We start from the raw sequence: 17648 nt of genomic DNA on the forward strand, positions 1-17648 counted from the left end.
TAAATTGACTGGCCCACTTTAGCATACCCGGATCACTATCAATATCCAAAAATCCGGATGATCACCGATAAAATAAGCTCGTGAACCCAATTTGATGAATGGTTCAGATTAAGCAGAGGAGATATGTTTGGTGCTAAGTATCTGTGGGACCCACTATATAGGCTATGTTTACCGTTAGATTAGTGATGGAAGTATGTGGATGATTGTAAGTAAGATAAGATCGTTGAATCTGAGAACACCTTGAGATTACCCTCGGCGACAGAGATGGAGAGGGTTTCGTTATATCTGTTCTTGTTATAATAAAAGAGGACCGCGCTCGAGTTCATCACCTTCGTTATCTGGAGGCCCTGAAAATCCTCTGAGAAACGGAAAAAAACTCGTCTAAACTCTAAGCTGTCGCTTGCAAACCCTAACTCCATCTTTTAGGGCTCCATTTTCGTTCGGAAACCCTAGCCCTTCAAAACCCTATTACATAGTTAGGTAATCTGTGCATCTATCTCTTTCTGCCTCTTTCTCTCTCTCTCTATCGGGTTCGTTGTTTCGGAGGAACCCTAATTTTCTCTGGGTTTCTTCTGATTCATTCCTTTCGAAACCCTAATTTCCTCTATCACAACTCTGGTACACCGAGTGTGGTGAGATTGCAAAGGCTTCCGAGCCCTTTTTTCCCGTTTTAAGTATATCGGACCTTGTTACCTTGAGAAGAGTTGATTCATTAGAAAACAGAGATCTATAATTTTTTTTTTAATAATTGTAATTTTGCAAGGAAATTCTTTTCTTCTCTTTTCTGTAGATACCGTCGGTTTCCAGATATACTAGAATTGATCTTGATTTTCCCTCGAAACCCTAATCTTCTGTAGCAAAGTCTTAACCGGTTTAGACGTTGTCTGTAACCCTAGTTTTGAATACTTAATTTTCAAGGCTAAATAGTTTGTTTTCTTACTTTCGACCCGGCAATCGGAACTGCGGCGTTTAGCTTTCGGATAACTCTGCTTGAATACACAGCTGTGGCTCTTTCGACATCGCGCTAGAAATGGTGGGAGGTGGAAGCAGGAGAGACGATGGGTCCTTGGGGATTAACAGTACCAACGTTTTCGCTGCTCTTGAAAGCCTCAGGAGAAAGAAGAAATCTGACAAGGAGCACGGATCTTCAAGGAGCAAGGGATCTTCCAAAAACGAGGCAAAGGAACCTGAGCCCCAGGTTTTCTGGGCCCCGACGCCGCTGACCGGGAAATCTTGGGCTGATGTTGATGATGACGATGACTATTATGCAACAACTGCTCCACCTGCTACTTGGGGTTCAGTAGAACCACAACAAAACAAGGAGAGTTCAACTCCTGTTGAGGTGTGTAGTTGTATCAACTGTTTCGCCTTTCTGTTTCATCGCAGACATAGATTTCTAGGCAATGCTGTTTATTAAATTTCATATCTGTTCTAATTGAATTTTTTGTGTGCACGTTTTATACTTGATTCATATTATGTTGAAACTGTCACTTGTTGATCCCAGAATGTTTACATCCGGACTTTTTTTTTCTGTTTAAGGCAATGTGACGCTAATATCTGGTTTGGATATGTTCGTTTTGATGTCGGAGATTAGCCATTACCCCTATAGTGCTTTTGCATTGCTGTTAGAGCTGTAATGGACTTGCATAAATAAAAGATTTTTGTGCTACGACAGAAGAGATTTATTTATTGTTAATGGATTAGAATGGTCGATGATCAGTTCTTTGCTGGGATGGAAATGGTTTGAATTGTTTATAATTGATGAGTTCTACCCCCGACTTGCTTGTGGGATGGAGCTCAATGTTATATCTTTGATGCCGTTACTTTGCAGTATGATGCGGTCTTGACCTTTTTGTTTGAGCATTGGAGGTATTCATTTATAATGAATATGTGATTTAACCTTTTATACTTTGTACTACCCATTCAAGTTGAAGATGATATGCTGAAAAAAAAATCTAAATATATTCCAAATACCAAAGTTTCTAAATTACAAAAGCTGGAGGTGTCCAATCAGGTCAATTGCTCATTTTTCCCTTGCATTTGACTGTCAAAGTTGAGCTGGAAGTGTCCTCCCTTCATGGGGATAATGATTATAAACGAGGTGATGAACAATTATTAATTTTTTCTGTTCAACCAAAATTTTGAAATAGTATCTAATTTATGAAAATTAGATAATGATGATGTTCTAAAATAGTATAATGTAATAAAATATTATATAATGAAGATGTTCTAAAGTAGTAACTAATTTATGAAAATTTTAAAAAAATCATTTGTGATCTAGGGCCAATATTTCCAAAATTTAAAACCATGATTGGAAGATGATAGGTGTTTCACATGGCAATTGATAGAAACATGATATATGTTTTTTGGCTGTGGCCTCTTATTTAGAAACTAAAATGTTTGAAAATTTTGTTGCTTAAATGCCAAGCAAAGCATTTGCTTTTGTATGTCATGGATGGCATATGCCACTGTTGTCTGGCATTGTAAAATTTGACATGTTGATAAATAATACTTAATTTCAGAATTAAATTTCAAGTATAATAACAATAATAAGTAGTACCCAAATCCCATGGATCTATAGGCATACAATTTGGGAAATAGAAAGTTTAGCAAGGAAGATGAATGTTATGTTTAGATGGGTGAGAACAGCAAATGGGATGGCAGATACATTGGCCAAACAAGGGACTGCTAGACAACAATTATTTTGGGCAGAACTCTAAAATTGCCTATTGGTGTAATACATTGATGTAATAATACCTCAACTGAAGTTAATAAATTCTTTATTTACTGATTAATAAGACATCCGAGATTCTAAGTGTTTCCTTATTGGGTGTATCTTCCCCAAGTGCCAAAAATTCGCATGGCCATAGAGTATACACTCCAGTTTGATCAACGCTTCAGAAAATGGATGTGTGAGGGGAAGCGCCAGTATTTTCCTACTCAAGAGGCTTAAAACTCACGAAATCTTGTTCTTTTAAGTGAAAGCTTAAACTAGAATAGGAGAAAGAATAGGTTTATAAAATCTATCAAAAAAAAAGTATAGTATAATAAAAAACAGAGAAAGTATAAAAGCGTAAGTAAAAAGATTATACTATCATATAAAAATAAAGTAAACATAATACAAGTGAATATATGAGGTAGTAAGATTTTTAAAAATAACACTTTGAATCCTTAAAGGCAACTTTAAGGTTTTTTTTTAATGTAAAATAAACCTAAATTGAGTTTTTAAACCCTAACCATTTAAACTAATCACAAACAGACAAGTGACTAACTTAGAATTGATCTTTAGCTCAGTTTTTATACAATACTCTACCTTAGGTAATGGCTGAAAAACATGTTCTTGATAGAAGAATTTGTACCATTTGTGCATTATCTTATCACATGCCAGCTTCAAGCCTCAGCCTTTTTCCTTAAGCTACATGTCATGGTGTAAGCCTCCCACCTTTTAAAACATTTCATTAAAGGTGTCCTGTGGGGATGAAATTATCTATTTTGTATGGCTTTGTTATTTTCTCAAAGTTAGATATATCTGATTTATAAAATATATAGTGATTCTATAATGGAATCAAAGGCTTTTACTTTCATCACTTGCAAAGCAGTTGTGACTGACTAATATTGGTGAACATCAATTGGTCCAGCATGTTACATGAATTCTCCTAAACAGAGGACATCTTTGTCACACGTGTCAGGTTTAACACATCACAAGATCTTGAGGGAGCAGCTCTATGTATACATTATGTTTTTATTTATCCTTTGTTTGTTTGGCAGAAATGAATGCCTAATATACATATTGAATGCATCTTTTCTTGTAGAATGTCTTTAGGTAATAAAAGAACTTCTCATATTTTTCTTAAAAAATATTTATGCCCTTTTTCCTAGTGGTGTATGTATAATTTATGAATTCACAAGAATTGGGTTTAACTATCATTTTATGGACACTTCTACATGTCCATGTGTTTTCATTTGTCTGATTCATGCTCCTGGACATGTGTCAGATTCTCACTCACTTGTCCGTCCGTGTTCACTAGTAATAGCTAAATGGGATCTAAGACAAATATTTAGAAATATTCAAGTCCAAACGGGATGAATTCTGTTACCTTTCTTGAACATGCATCCAAAAGAACAATTCCTGTTTCATTCAATACTGCCCATTATTTGGATGGTGAACATTGATAACTAGTTAACTGTGTAATGAATTCCTTGATCATGTAGTAAATTACATTTCAATGTTTAGGAGTACTGAAAAAGGTGCTATATGGTCTCACCTACATTAATGTCATCATCGGGAATTGCATTATGCCATAGAATGTTATGAAAGGACTTCTGATTTCTTATCTGTTGTTACCTGCTAATCGAGAAGGTCCTTAATAATACCCTTATCTCTGAGCACACCAGGTAATTTTGGTCTTGGGTTAAGATGGTAATGGTGTTCACATGTAATGGATTCTTGTAAATGTAGGTAAATTCATCCGATTGCTTGAATATATTAAAAAAATTGTCTAGTCATTGATTGGCTATTGCATTATTCAAATTAGACCTTCAAAAAAAGTACAATATCTTCTATCGATTATTAGTTGCACAGTCAGCAGTTCAAAATAACCTAGCTATGAAGTGTCAGCACACTTGGTAATGTTGGGCTAAATCAAAATGGTGTTAGTGTCCACTTGTAAAGAATTTGTTGTAGTTGAAATCAATTTTTTTTAATGCTTATTTATATTACTGGAGTTGTCTCTTATTGTGACTCACCTGAACAAATGCTATGATTGTATATTGCAATATACAATATTAGTCTTAGACTATTAAATAAAAGTGTCAGATCTTGTATAAGTGCTATGACTGTGGTGCATAAGAATGCCTCGTAACTGTGAGCAAACCTGGTAATTTGGAATTATATTGATCTGGTATTTTCCTGTCTGGCACAGGAAAGTGAAAGCGAGGAAGATGGCTTTGATTTAGGTGACGATGATGTTGATGATGAGCATGATCATGAACCCGAGGTTCCAGTGCAAACTGAGACTGTAGTGAAGAACCCACCACCGGCTGCCGTTGCACCCAAGGAGACGGAAAGACAGTTGTCAAAGAAGGAACTCAAGAAAAAAGGGCTTGAAGAACTTGATGCCCTATTGGCTGAGCTTGGTATGCAAAAGGAGGCAAGTGGACCAGATGATTCACGAGGTAATCTTTTTAGCCTTATGAGCTACTTACATGCGGATCGTTTTTGTTTGTTGTTGTTGGTCTTCTCTAGACTCTAGTATTGAATTGATTACCATGCTCTTAATAAGTACTTGACACTGTTAACGTTTGGGCCCAAATGTAAAAAATAACACCTTGACTTCTTGGATCTATGGTTTTGTAGGAGGGTGGTGAGGATGACCATCTCCTCTCTCTCTCTCTCTCTCTCTCTCTCTCTCTCTCTCTCTACACGTGTGCATGCACAAATTACTAAATGGCATTGGCATGCTACCACATGCTTGTTTACCTCACTCCCTGCTATTTCTAGTGAATAGTTATATGGTCAAATTGAATACATACTGCTTCAGTGGTGATGGGGACAACTTTTGACATGAAGAGTTCCTGCTTGCACTTCAGGTGCCACACAAGATAAAAAGGCAGAGGAGCTTAATGGAGATTCAGAGAAGAAGGAAGCTGCTACAGGAGAGAGCAAAAGCGCAAAGAAGAAAAAGAAGAAGGACAAGTCTTTAAAGGAAGCAAAAGAATCCCAGGACCAGCCCAATGGCTCAGAGGTTAACAATACACCAGATGAAGCTGCTGGTTCTGAACAGGCAGAGGAGGATGCAAATGCTGTTGATGTGAAGGAGCGACTAAAGAAGGTGGCATCTATAAAGAAGAAAAAATCAAGTAAGGAGATGGATGCTGCTGCCAGAGCTGCTGCCATTGAGGCTGCTGCTAGGAGTGCAAAACTTGCTGCAGCAAAGAAGAAGGAGAAGAGTCACTACAACCAACAGCCTGTGCGGTAAAAACCCCCTCGTTTAGATATGAACATGTATTCCCCTAGTTCATTTGTTGAATGCAAAATAAACAGCAGGTTCTGGTTTTATAGGTCCTCCCAATGCCCCAAGTGTCATGTGACATATTATTGTTTCAGACATTTTTTGTTATGCAAAATTTCTCATATGTTTAGTTGAACCTTTGTGCGCTGTGCTGTTCGTTTGGTGATATAGTTCGGTTCTTTCTCCTCTGTAGCATCATACTGTATCATGTGTTTGGATGGAATTGGATGGATGGGTAGATATCCCTGAGAATACAAAATCCAACAATACCTCGACCTGTTTATATTTTTTGCGTTGCATGTGAGAGAATATTTGTCAATTTATGTTTATGGCGCTGTTCTAAGCTGCCTTTGAAGCATCTGTCTTGGGACTAAGGTACCTCTTTCAAGAATGCAATTAATGTTGTGTTTTTTTCCTAGCTGGGAAGTGTGGGAATATATATATATATATGTGTGTGTGCGCATGTGTGTGTGGTGTGAAAATTATTTAAATTCCAGCATTTGGACACCACACCATTCAGTCTGTAAGAGATGTCCCCATCATTGACCCTGGCCCGGAAACCATTCAGGCAATCAGTTTCATTTCACCCTTAACCTATTTTTGGGTCAAAAACCATTGATTTGGTCAGAAAACTGTTGACTCGGGCAGTTGAACCATTGATTCGTTTGGTCTGGATAGTGATTTGCATGCAGAGAGGGGATAAACTGAGGCATGAAATCAGATCTGAGATCCAGCACAGAGAGAAAGAATAAGAAGATTGCAGAGGTTGGAAAAAATCAATCTGAAATCAGGTCTGCATCTGTTGCCGCCTTGCCATTGCCATTATCAGCACGGTGACGTTAAATCCTCCTCTTCCCTCCTTCCATTCCTTTTTCCTTCCTTTCTTTTCTTACTTTCTTATTTCTTCTCAGCCGAAAATGAGTCTTGACAATGAGGGTGTTTGGTTTCATTTACGTTTAGTCAGTTGTTTTGTACTTGTATGATTGTAAAACTGAGACACATTTAATGAGGGTGTTTATGACACAAAGGTGCTATTGGGCATCACATTAGCAGAATGTCAATAAATGTCTACCCATTTCAGGAAGTTTAGAGGCACATAGAAATCAAAGTTTGCTTTTGCAAGTTTTGATACACTCATGCAATTAATCAGGTATTAGCTGATGGGGTGCTTATGTGGCATCAAACATATACAATATCAGCATGTGAAACCAACTTTTATTGTATAGGAATAGGTGTCAAATGTGTAAACCAACTATCATTGTATACGAATAGGTGTCAAATGTATATATTTTAGGGATAAAGACTTAAACCTTCCTGAAGTTTCTCATAAATGCTAACAAATCCTCTCTATTTCCTCTCCTATTAGTAATAGACAAGGCTGGTAAATTTGAATGAATTGATGGAAGGAATTTTTTATCCTTTATTTTTTTTCAAAATTTTAAAAAGAACTACTATTAAAGCAAGAATATTTTTACGTTAGAACCTCATCGATAAACATGTATAGGTTAAAACATTCTAAGAGTAATTAATCATCATTGCTGGCTACCTGTACAAAGTTTCTTGAGGTTTCTCCTTGAAGGTTTGAGATATGTTTTCATGGAGTCCAACTCTAGACAGGTAAAGAAATGCAACTCCATTATTCATTCAACCTAACAGGTCGCAAATATGCTTCACATCCAATACACCATTTCTAAAATATCGCTTACTTGACTTTAGCACCCGTCCTCTGTCTTGCGACTCTTGCGTTTATCTGCTGCTTTATTAAAGGTCACATGCTTATATCCAAAATTTCCAAGAATCAAGTTCTTGAAGCATTTTCTGTTTTCCTTTTTATTTTTATTTTTTTTTCTTGGTCACTCTTGCTACACTTCGGATTTTGAGAGGAAGGAAGTTGGTCAATGGGATTTTGATTTTCATTGACTAAGAATCTCATGTTCATTTTTCATATTTATGTGGGGAATAGAGAAAGTTTATTTTCTTGGGTATCATTTACCACCTAAGGGGGAAGTTGCTAACACTTGAATGGGATAAAAATGCCCCTTTCTAATAATAGATTTTTATGACTAAAATGATCATTACCTTATTTACTTGAGAAATAAAAGAAAATGGATAAATACACTTATCCAAGTAAGTGTTTCTCAAGAAAAGTTTATCCAGATAATTGCATTTACCCAGATAAATAACTTATGGAAAAACAAAGAGGGCCTTAGGCCTTGTTCACTTTTCGGTAAATTACTTACCCGGGTAAATGCAGTTACCTAGGTAAGTTTTTCTTGAGAAACACTTACCCAGGTAAGTGCATTTACCCATGTTCTTTTATTTCTTATGTAAATAAAACAAAGAACATTTTAGCCATAAAAATCTATAATTAAAAAGGGTATTTTTGTCCATTCAAGTGTTGGCAACTTTCCCCTAGGTGGGAAAGTTATTTATCTACCTAGGAGATGAGTATACCCAAGAAAATAAAATTTCTCTAGTCCCCACATAAATCTGAAAAAGGAACGTGGGGTTCTTGGTCAATTAGAACCAAAATCCTATTGACCAACTTTCCCCCCTCTCAAAATCCGAAAAAAGAACACCCCCTTAATGGTATTATATGTTTCCTTCTAGGCTTTCCATCTACTCTTAGCTACCCTCCGATTATCTATTTGTTTTCTCTCTTTCCATGTCATGTTAGAGGTAACCAAGTACTCAACGTCCTTCATTATCAGTCTAAAGTCTGATCGTTTGTCTTATTCATCTCCACCAGGTTCGACTTAACTCAACTTCCGGTGTCCACCGAAAATGAACAAATGATAGAGATGCAGCAAGCAAGAACAGAGGTAAGGAGGATTAATGGAACAAATCTGTTTTAACCCGGTGATTACATGTCAAAATCCAACCCGATTTGGCGATCTCTATCCTGTAATAAATAGCAGGGCCAAACAAAAAAAAAAAAAACTTCTTTTAGCGAGCAAGTACGCGAGCTTTCTTTCACTCCTAATGATTCTTGCAAATAAACCGAGAGACATTTTCTATCATCCATCATCTATACCATTTCTTGTTCACTTTTCACAGAACTCTCACCATTTTCTTTACAGCTGTTTTCGGAATAATATATTAGAGGCGAGAGAGTCACAAATTCATTCAGGTGGGCAAAGCTGGGTTTTTGAAAGATTTTAAATGGATCTTGACAGATTAGCTTGTTAGGGGAGGTTTTTGTCTGATGAGATTATCTATGAAGGAGGTCTTAGTAGAATTTAAAATGAGAAGGGATGTTTTAGTACTTAGGGAAAATCTTAGGGGAGATTTAAGTCTTTTACCCAAAATTTTAGTGTTTTGCAGTAGCAGATGCCCATGATCAAGTCCTGTTCATTTTGGGTTATCCTTGGACATGAAGGTTGAGTTTGCGATATAATGTTGGATATGCCTTCTTACTTTGTCCGAGGAAGATGGAAAAGCAGAGGCAGATAATATAGTAGCAGCCATTTTATTCAAGTGATTTATTATTATCAAGAATTAATTGTCAAGTGTGGCCGAGAATTAATAATATATACATGCCTGGCACTGAATTGAATTAGGTGAGAAAAACAATGAATGATTTTAAGAGATAGTAAATGGATGAGACTCACAGGGAGAAGTTTTTAATACACGGTTGGGATGTGCTATGAGATGTCGTGGGGGTTGATTTGAACTCGAAAAGTAGACAATGAAAACCTGGAGTTTAAATCAGCCCCCACGAGATTGCCCCTCACAATGTCCCACAACACATCTCCGCCGTGTATTGAGAGCATCTCCCGATGATGACATCATCATTTTTAGGATTATCATCGGGAGATGTTCCCAATACATGGCGAGGATGTGCTGTGGGATGTTGTAGGGGGGCAATCTTGTGGGGCTGGAGATGTATACAAATGGTTCATGGTTGGTTGAGACATTGTGGCATGGTTTGAAAATTCCACGGCATGCTTTGAAAAATAGAACATGGGGTTTCACTCCTGGTCTGGTTCCCAACACCCCAACCTGGGTCAATTCATTCGCTACACTCGTTAAATGCTACCCCTCTCTCTCCCGCTGCAATGGAACCTGAATCTTCGTCGGTGGACATGCTTGCTCGGAGATCAAATCAGTCCCGTACAATGTCCCACAGCACGTCCCCATGTATTGGGAACATCTTCCGATGATGACACCATTATTTCTGGTATTATCATCGGGAGATGATCCCAATATACAGTGGGGATGTGCTGTGAAACGTTGTGGGAGGCAATAAGATTTACGTAGCCCACTCACCTTTTGCTATAAGATCTACCATTATTCACCTTTTAACTTACTAGCTCTATGACATTCAGGAATTCAGAAATCAGATTTCTTTTGCCAAATTCTGGCCAGCTATGACATTGATGACAACGGGTTCTGCTCAGGTCACCACTCATCAGATTTTTCCCTGATACGCAAGAATTGGGATTTGGATCTCACACCATTTTCACATAATTTGTGTTTTTAAAGTATTGGAAAGGCAAGGTGTATCAGAAGGGTAATTTTAAGAGATATTTCGGGACACATTCTGAATATGCATGGATAGAGGCGAAAAATCAAGGTACACATAAACATGTTAGTAAATTCAAATAAATCATAAAAAAATATATTATTAACAATATTTACAAGTTTTATATGATTGTAAATAAATCATTTAAATGTAAAAAACCATAATTTAATATTTATATAAAATGTGACATCGATATATAATTAGTAACCGTTGAAAAATGATAAAATGACTAAAATGTGAAAAAAACAAAAAAAAATGCATAAAATCACAACAAACAAATCAAAGTGGTTTAGTAGCATAATTGTGGGCATTAAAATCTAGTGACCCGGGTTCAAGCCTTGCTATTCTTAATATTTTTAGTTTTTACACTAACAAAACGAGATTAATGAGAAAGAGAATCATTAATTATTAATGAGAGAATTCTAATTTGGCACTAAAATTCAAATTTAAATTTAAATTTTTCTTAAATATATGAGTAATTAATAATTAATTAATGAATAAGTTAGACTTAAACATAGGAACAATAAACGACATTAATGAGAGAAATTCGGTATTAAATATAAACTAATAAAATTAATTGAACAAGGGGAACGGAAACGATTACGTTTGTATCATTTCAGGCTTGCATCAACCGATACAAATCTGAAGCAGCCCGATATGGGACTATATCGTCCAATACATACGAAAAGAAACAGAACACGTGATTTTTACACGTTCCGTGTATCAGTTTCTTATCGGAATGGTACGTATAGGCCAATACATCCCAATACGTTATAAAACTTGTTGGAAACATCTCCCCTTGGATAAATACATGCAAGTTTAAAGATGTAGGGGGTGAGTAAGAAAACTGAAAAATCAAAAAAAACCAAACCGAACTGATGAAATTGAACCAAAAATTTTGGTTAACGGTATACACATACACACATGAATGCATATATAATATTATTTATATATTTAATATATATATTATTTATTATATTTAATATTATGAAAATCAAAAAACCAATGAACCAAACCGATTGAACATTAACCGATCAGCTTCAGTTTGGTTTCGGTTATTGGTTTTCCAAAAACTGGTACCACAGGTTCAGTTAACCGAATATCATAATTGATCGAATTTGAATATAATACATAAAATACTTAAACATTTAATATAAATTATATATATAATATTTAAATTCTATAAATATATTTTATATAAATAAAATATTTATTTCATATATGTATTAATTACATAAAATAATTAATTTATCAATTTCAAATCAAATCAAATATTCAAATATTTAATCAAATTTGAATTCAGACATTTTCTGATTTGATTCAAATTCAATCCGTTCACACCCGTAGCTACAATTGTTGTGAATCCGGTTGAAGAAAAATTATGTGAGGACAAAATCCGGTCTCCCAACTCAATGGTCTCCATTTGTAGTGTGGAGTACTTTTTGTTTGCTACTAACATTTCATCTTCCAACTTTACATGGTTGTAACTTGTAATCAAGAACTTTGTGAAGAATCAATTGCAACCGTATGCTTGAAGGTTCTATTGACTTATATTCATTTATATATTATATATTTTGAGGAAATTTTCAGTTTTTGGCTTTATGCGAACTCTTCACATTCATTTCCACCTTTGAATGGTTATTAGAGCATAGTTTAGAAGTCATTCACATTGACATAGAATTAGTATGTCATACCAATCCAAAAAAAAAAAGAATTAGATTGTCATTGAATTATTCTTAGAAATTTCCATTGGTCCAAAAATACCCTTTGTCGCAAATTAGATTTTCTTGTCTTTCAGTCGGAAAACATGTTTGATGGGTCCAAAAAGTATTTATAATAGAGGACTCTGTCGGAGAGAAGCCATAAAGTCAATACAAACAAACCATAAAGGAAGAAAACCGATGTTGGTTGATTTTTATAATAAAGCAAATATTGTTTTATACTTTTATATGAAGATAAAAAAATAAAAGCTTGGGGAGTGTTGATTTCATTTATGGACCATGCCAAAATTACCAACAGGATAATTTCGGAGTGTTTGGCATCGGTGCTGGGTATGTAGAGTTATAAGCACCATTTTCTCATAAAGCGGTGCTTATTTATTGTTTGGAACTGGTGCTGTCATATACATGGTTTTTAAAAATGGATCGGATCGGTCAGACTGGAAAAACCAGGAACTAGTGCTATCACCTAATCGGTTCTGTTTTTCCCAAAAATCACTTTTTTCTTCAAAACCATTGATTTTGGTCAGCAAACCGTTGAATTGGTTGGCTAATCGTTCAAACCGTTTGAACGGTTTTGACCGTTTTTCAAATTTTTTTTTTTTTAATTTTCTTGTCAGAATGGGTTGGCTGTTCGGATCGAACGATCGGACCGTTCGAACCGGCAACGGACCCCTAACTGGTTCAGTTTTAAAAACCATGATCATATAAGCATTTTCTGATAAAACAGTACTGGTTTTGTTTGGTATTGGTGCTGAAAATAACGTTTTCAACGTTGATCTATATTATCCAACATCTAAGATGATGATACATTATTGCACTAATGACAGTAACACATCGTTTTGTAAGAAAATATTGAATTTGGTATTGCCTCGTACCACACTTTTCTGATTTCCAAGAGGGTGGTCTGGAGCAACAGTATAAATAAGACGACATTGTTTAAAACACTGCTCTTTTTGATATGACGCCTGTCTGCGCTGTTGCTCGAAAAATGACATCGATGTGAAAGAAAGAACACATTCTCTTCTGAGCCGATTTCTTTGCCAGTTTACTATTCCTTCGCTCTCTGGGGTGATTATTATACAAGTGGTAGGCATTCCGCCTTTCACACCAAAATACCAAAAAAGAAGTATCTGACTGAATGATCAACAGTGAACAAATAAAGAAAAGAAGAAGAAATCTGGATAATGTTGTACTAGACTTTGGACGAGTTTTGGTAGGGCCCGTTTGGTCACAGTTTTAATTTTCGTACTAAAATGTGATGGCACGCCTTCTGAGTTTTGACCAACGCGTGCAATGCAATTGCTGTCAGCTGATGAGTTCATTTACATTTGGAGAATATCCGATCTACATATAACTACACAATTACACATTATTAAACAAACAGTTTCTTGCTTTCCAAGACTGTTCCTTCTTTTCTTTTTTGATTAATCAATTCCACCTATCAATTGCCGACTTATAATCCATTTTCTAATGTAAAAACGCTCACTCACTCACGCCATCTTCAGCTGCAGCTGGGCTTACTTCAACTCTTTAAGGATGCCTCCATTTAAATCTGCGTTTGTTTTTGTGTAAATGAGAATTGGAGTAAATTTTACAATCCGATTCAAATTTCCCCACAATTGTTTTCGGTGTAAGTTCTACATGATAAATCAATGACCTAACCATTAGTCAATGTAAAGACTTTCTCACTTTAACGGTTCACCATATTTAAACTGATCGTTTGCAGGTAAAAACTTTACACTAAGATCAAACGCAGCCTAAACAAATTAAGTTAACAACTCATGCCATCGCATTCATATCTCAGCCAAGCACCAAAAATGCTTTTTTTATTTGTTTATTTACAAAATTTTATATCTCCAAACAACACCCCGCCTGAACGTGGCCGGAATATTCTTCCGGCACCCTCACTTTTCTCCATGTATAATGCGGCGACTCCAGAACGTACGCCCCGTAGGGCCCACCACACTTGGCCATCCCAATCACCAACAGCTTGCCTTGCCATGTCACCACATTTGGTGACACGCGGATGTCAGCTGGTAATTCTGCCACGGACCGCCATGTGACACCATCTGATACCGCCATGTGGCCTGCCCTACACCTGTACAGCTTCCCTTCACCCCCTACCACGCAAGTCCCCGGACACGAACCGATGTCCAAGACGTCCCCCTCCACCTGGCCCCACTGCCACGTGGCAACATCGAAAGCCTCTGCACTCCTCTCGAACCGTCCCTGCATCTCCGTAGAATACCCACCTATGACGAGGAACCTGCCAGCGTGGAAAATCCCCTTGCACTCATCCCGTTGCCTGTCCATGTCAGGTAGTGGGGTCCATTCATCCTTCGCCACGTCATACAACATCGCGGACTTGAGTGCATTCTTCTCCTCGTCATGCCCTCCGGCGACAAAAACCATCCGATCGGAATCCGACGCACAAGCAAAGAACGATCGTGAGGCCCCCGGCATGTCCCCCCCACGGCGCCATCCGCCGGACACGAAATCGAAAACGAACACAGCTTTCGACACCTCCCAAGTCGTCGGGTTCCACCCGCCAATCACCACCAGCTTCCGGCCAACCCCGGCGCACTGACAGAACAACGGCAGCCCCCCGGAAAACCCCGGAACCGGCGGCAGCTTACCCCACGCGCCTGTAGCAGGCTCAAGAAGCGCAAGACGGTAAGCATGTGCAGCTGCGCACTTCACCGCGCCTAAAGCTCGGTCTGGCTCAGCTTGTGTGAGAACAACAATGGGCCGGCTCAAGCCACCGGACTTCCTCCGTTGGTGAAACTGCACCGACTCAAGCTCTTCTTTCCAGCCTTTACAAACCGCGGAGACAGTGCAGAAGTGAGTGTATGGAACGCGGGTTAAGCATTCACGGGCGATCTCATCCGGAAGGCATGGAATCAGATCCATCATGGACGACTAGAAAGAACCATTTAAAATCAGGATTTGTCAGAAGAGAACCAGTTTGCTTTCAGCAGAAAAGCAGGGAAAGAGGGGAAGAGAGATAGAAGACACTGAATACTCTGTGGTTAGATCTCTTAACCCATTTATAATAGGTTGATTGATGGAGAAAAGTGGAGTTCTAAAAAAGGGCAGAGCTTCTAGAAGGCGGTGAGAATGCTTGAGACGATGGGAGACCAGTCCACAGATCATCACATAACGACAGACTGTAAGTAACCTAGAGAGACTGGCAGCAGGCCACAGTTGAGTTGGCCTGTTACTTACCGCTTTCCCTTTAACCATTTTCTTTAATTTTCTATACTGTTTTCTTGGGTAACGTAACTACAGAAACCTTAATTCTATTAAAAAGGAAAATCAAATAAGCTTCCGACGCTTATCAAATTTTATATGGACTTTGGCGCGTGGAGGAATCGGGCCACTATGATTCCAGCCATTAACGTATTTTTGCAATCATCCCTAACGTACTTGCAATATAACACCTGCTTAATAATTCATTGTAAAATACAGATAACTACTCTGTGTTTTGCTTTTGCCTTTGGATATTAATACTTGCGTCCTTGAATTTTTATTTGGTCATTGAATTTAACGAGATAATTTTGTCATCTCCTTCTCTCTTTTATTGTATAATGTAATGTTTTAAAAAATGGCTCGGAATTAGAACCATTCTGTCCATTCATTTTTGGGTTGATGGTTCAATTATTCGATTTGTATGAATGGCCCATTTTAATGAAAAATAACTAAAAATTGTTAAATGGATCAACGGTTTGATTGCTTAGATTAATGGGTCATTAACCAATTTAACAATTTAATAATTTTTTATCAGAGATCGAGTTTGAGATAAAATAAAATTAATTGTCTAGATGATTCTCAAGCTGAATAGTCTAACTGTCCAGGTCAACAGCAGTTCAAAAACATTGGTATAATGTATCTCTAAAACCCAAATTTTTTATTTTTCTATCTATTTTTCCTTTTCTTTTCATATTTAAAGAGAGTGGAAGGAAAATGAAAAAATTAGAGTCTTAGTTTTAACTTTTAATCAGATAAAACAGTCTCATAGAAGTTCAAAAGCAGAGTATTGAAATTTGAAGTTCTAAAGCTCAAAAACAAGGTAGTTCATCTCTTATTCTAATAAATTATTGTGAATTCATAAAACCTTTTTTTATGTTTAAGTTCACAAGCGGACAACCTACTGGTCGAGATGATCATTGGTCAATTACCATGGAGGAAGATCAAACCCACAAAACTCAAAACTACAGCAAATTGAGATCACCTCCCAATAACTATGAGATTGGGATCGCCTGCCAATAAAATATGTTTCAACAACCTACTAGTAATATCTGACACTGCATATCTCACTATGAGATTGGAACCCACTATATACATGAAGTGTGGTGTCGGAATGTATTTTGTTGGAACCCACTATATATATATATATATATGAAATTGGAACCCACTATCAGATCGTGTTGATAGGGTGTTGGAATGTATTTTGTTGGCAGGTGATGAATTCTTTTGTAACTTAATGTGAATGTATTGAGATATATTCTTCGCGTTCAACGTTAAATGTTATTTGTGCTCCTACATCTGACACTCATTATGAGACTAGGGCCCTGTTTGATGATTAAGTACGTATTAAAAGTATTTATTTTAACAACCACTTAAGTCTATTTGGTAACCCATTTTTTAAACCACTTATTATGTTTTTAAGCACTTATTGGGGCGGGAATGCTTGGTAAGTTACTTTTCCCATAAGTGCTTATATTAAACACCAATGACAATTTTAGCCCTCACTTCACTCATACATATATCACAATGGTTTTCATATATTATAATATACATTTCAATTGCATCCCACATGGACCCCTACGTTGGCTGCCATGTGGATCCAAATAATAATAACAATAAATAATCATAATCATAATAACAATAACAACAATAATAATAATAATAACTACTATTAACAACAGCAACAACAATAATAGTAATAATAATTGCCGCTACATTTTGCTTTCTACAACCTTCCCCCCTCCTCTATGTCTCATTTCATCCTATTTTTCTCAACAACCACCTTCCAACCATTTACTTGCCACACTCTTTGAATGCTAGTAGCCCCCTCTCTTCCTCTTCCCTCTTTAAATACATAGTCATAGACATGCACACACATCTACCTCATTGCTTCCAAAGAAACGAACAATACTGAAAATCCTCTGTCACTCTCTTCCTTTCTCTTTGAGTTTCAGACACATAAACAAATGGCACCAGTAGCGGCTTCCTTCCCTGATTACGATACATTGAAGACTATTTGCATCATGGACACTTCTAGCCACTTAGGCTCCATCCTTGTGGATCGTCTCCTTCAAAGGGGCTACACTGTTCACACCGCTATCCAGAACCATGGTTAATTTCTTTCTTTCTTCATCTTCTGCTTTA

At 36.9% G+C, this 17648-nt stretch overlaps 1 protein-coding gene and 1 pseudogene across 1 annotated transcript; one reads left to right on the forward strand and one right to left on the reverse strand.

Moving 5' to 3' along the window:
- Window positions 1-548: 548 nt before the first annotated feature.
- LOC104595253 (uncharacterized) lies at window positions 549-6147 on the forward strand. Its single transcript, XM_010255902.3, has 3 exons — window positions 549-1342; window positions 4923-5175; window positions 5590-6147. Exons 1-3 carry the CDS (start codon window positions 1031-1033, stop codon window positions 5976-5978), a joined length of 954 nt encoding a protein of 317 aa, XP_010254204.1. The 5' UTR covers window positions 549-1030; the 3' UTR covers window positions 5979-6147.
- A 7881-nt stretch (window positions 6148-14028) lies between these two features.
- LOC104595254 (F-box/kelch-repeat protein At1g80440 pseudogene) lies at window positions 14029-15492 on the reverse strand (annotated as a pseudogene).
- Between the last annotated feature and the right edge of the window lie 2156 nt (window positions 15493-17648).

This window comes from Nelumbo nucifera, chromosome 2 (assembly GCF_055504915.1).
Source record: "Nelumbo nucifera cultivar China Antique chromosome 2, China Antique-T2T, whole genome shotgun sequence".
NCBI lineage: Eukaryota > Viridiplantae > Streptophyta > Magnoliopsida > Proteales > Nelumbonaceae > Nelumbo > Nelumbo nucifera.

Bases quoted from the DNA above. Each gene is read 5' to 3' on its own strand.
- LOC104595253 (XM_010255902.3), top strand. From the start codon at position 1,031: ATGGTGGGAGGTGGAAGCAGGAGAGACGATGGGTCCTTGGGGATTAAC. The intron at 1,343-4,922 runs GTGTGTAGTTGT...TGTCTGGCACAG, and splicing joins AGAGTTCAACTCCTGTTGAG to GAAAGTGAAAGCGAGGAAGA. The intron at 5,176-5,589 runs GTAATCTTTTTA...CTTGCACTTCAG, and splicing joins TGGACCAGATGATTCACGAG to GTGCCACACAAGATAAAAAG.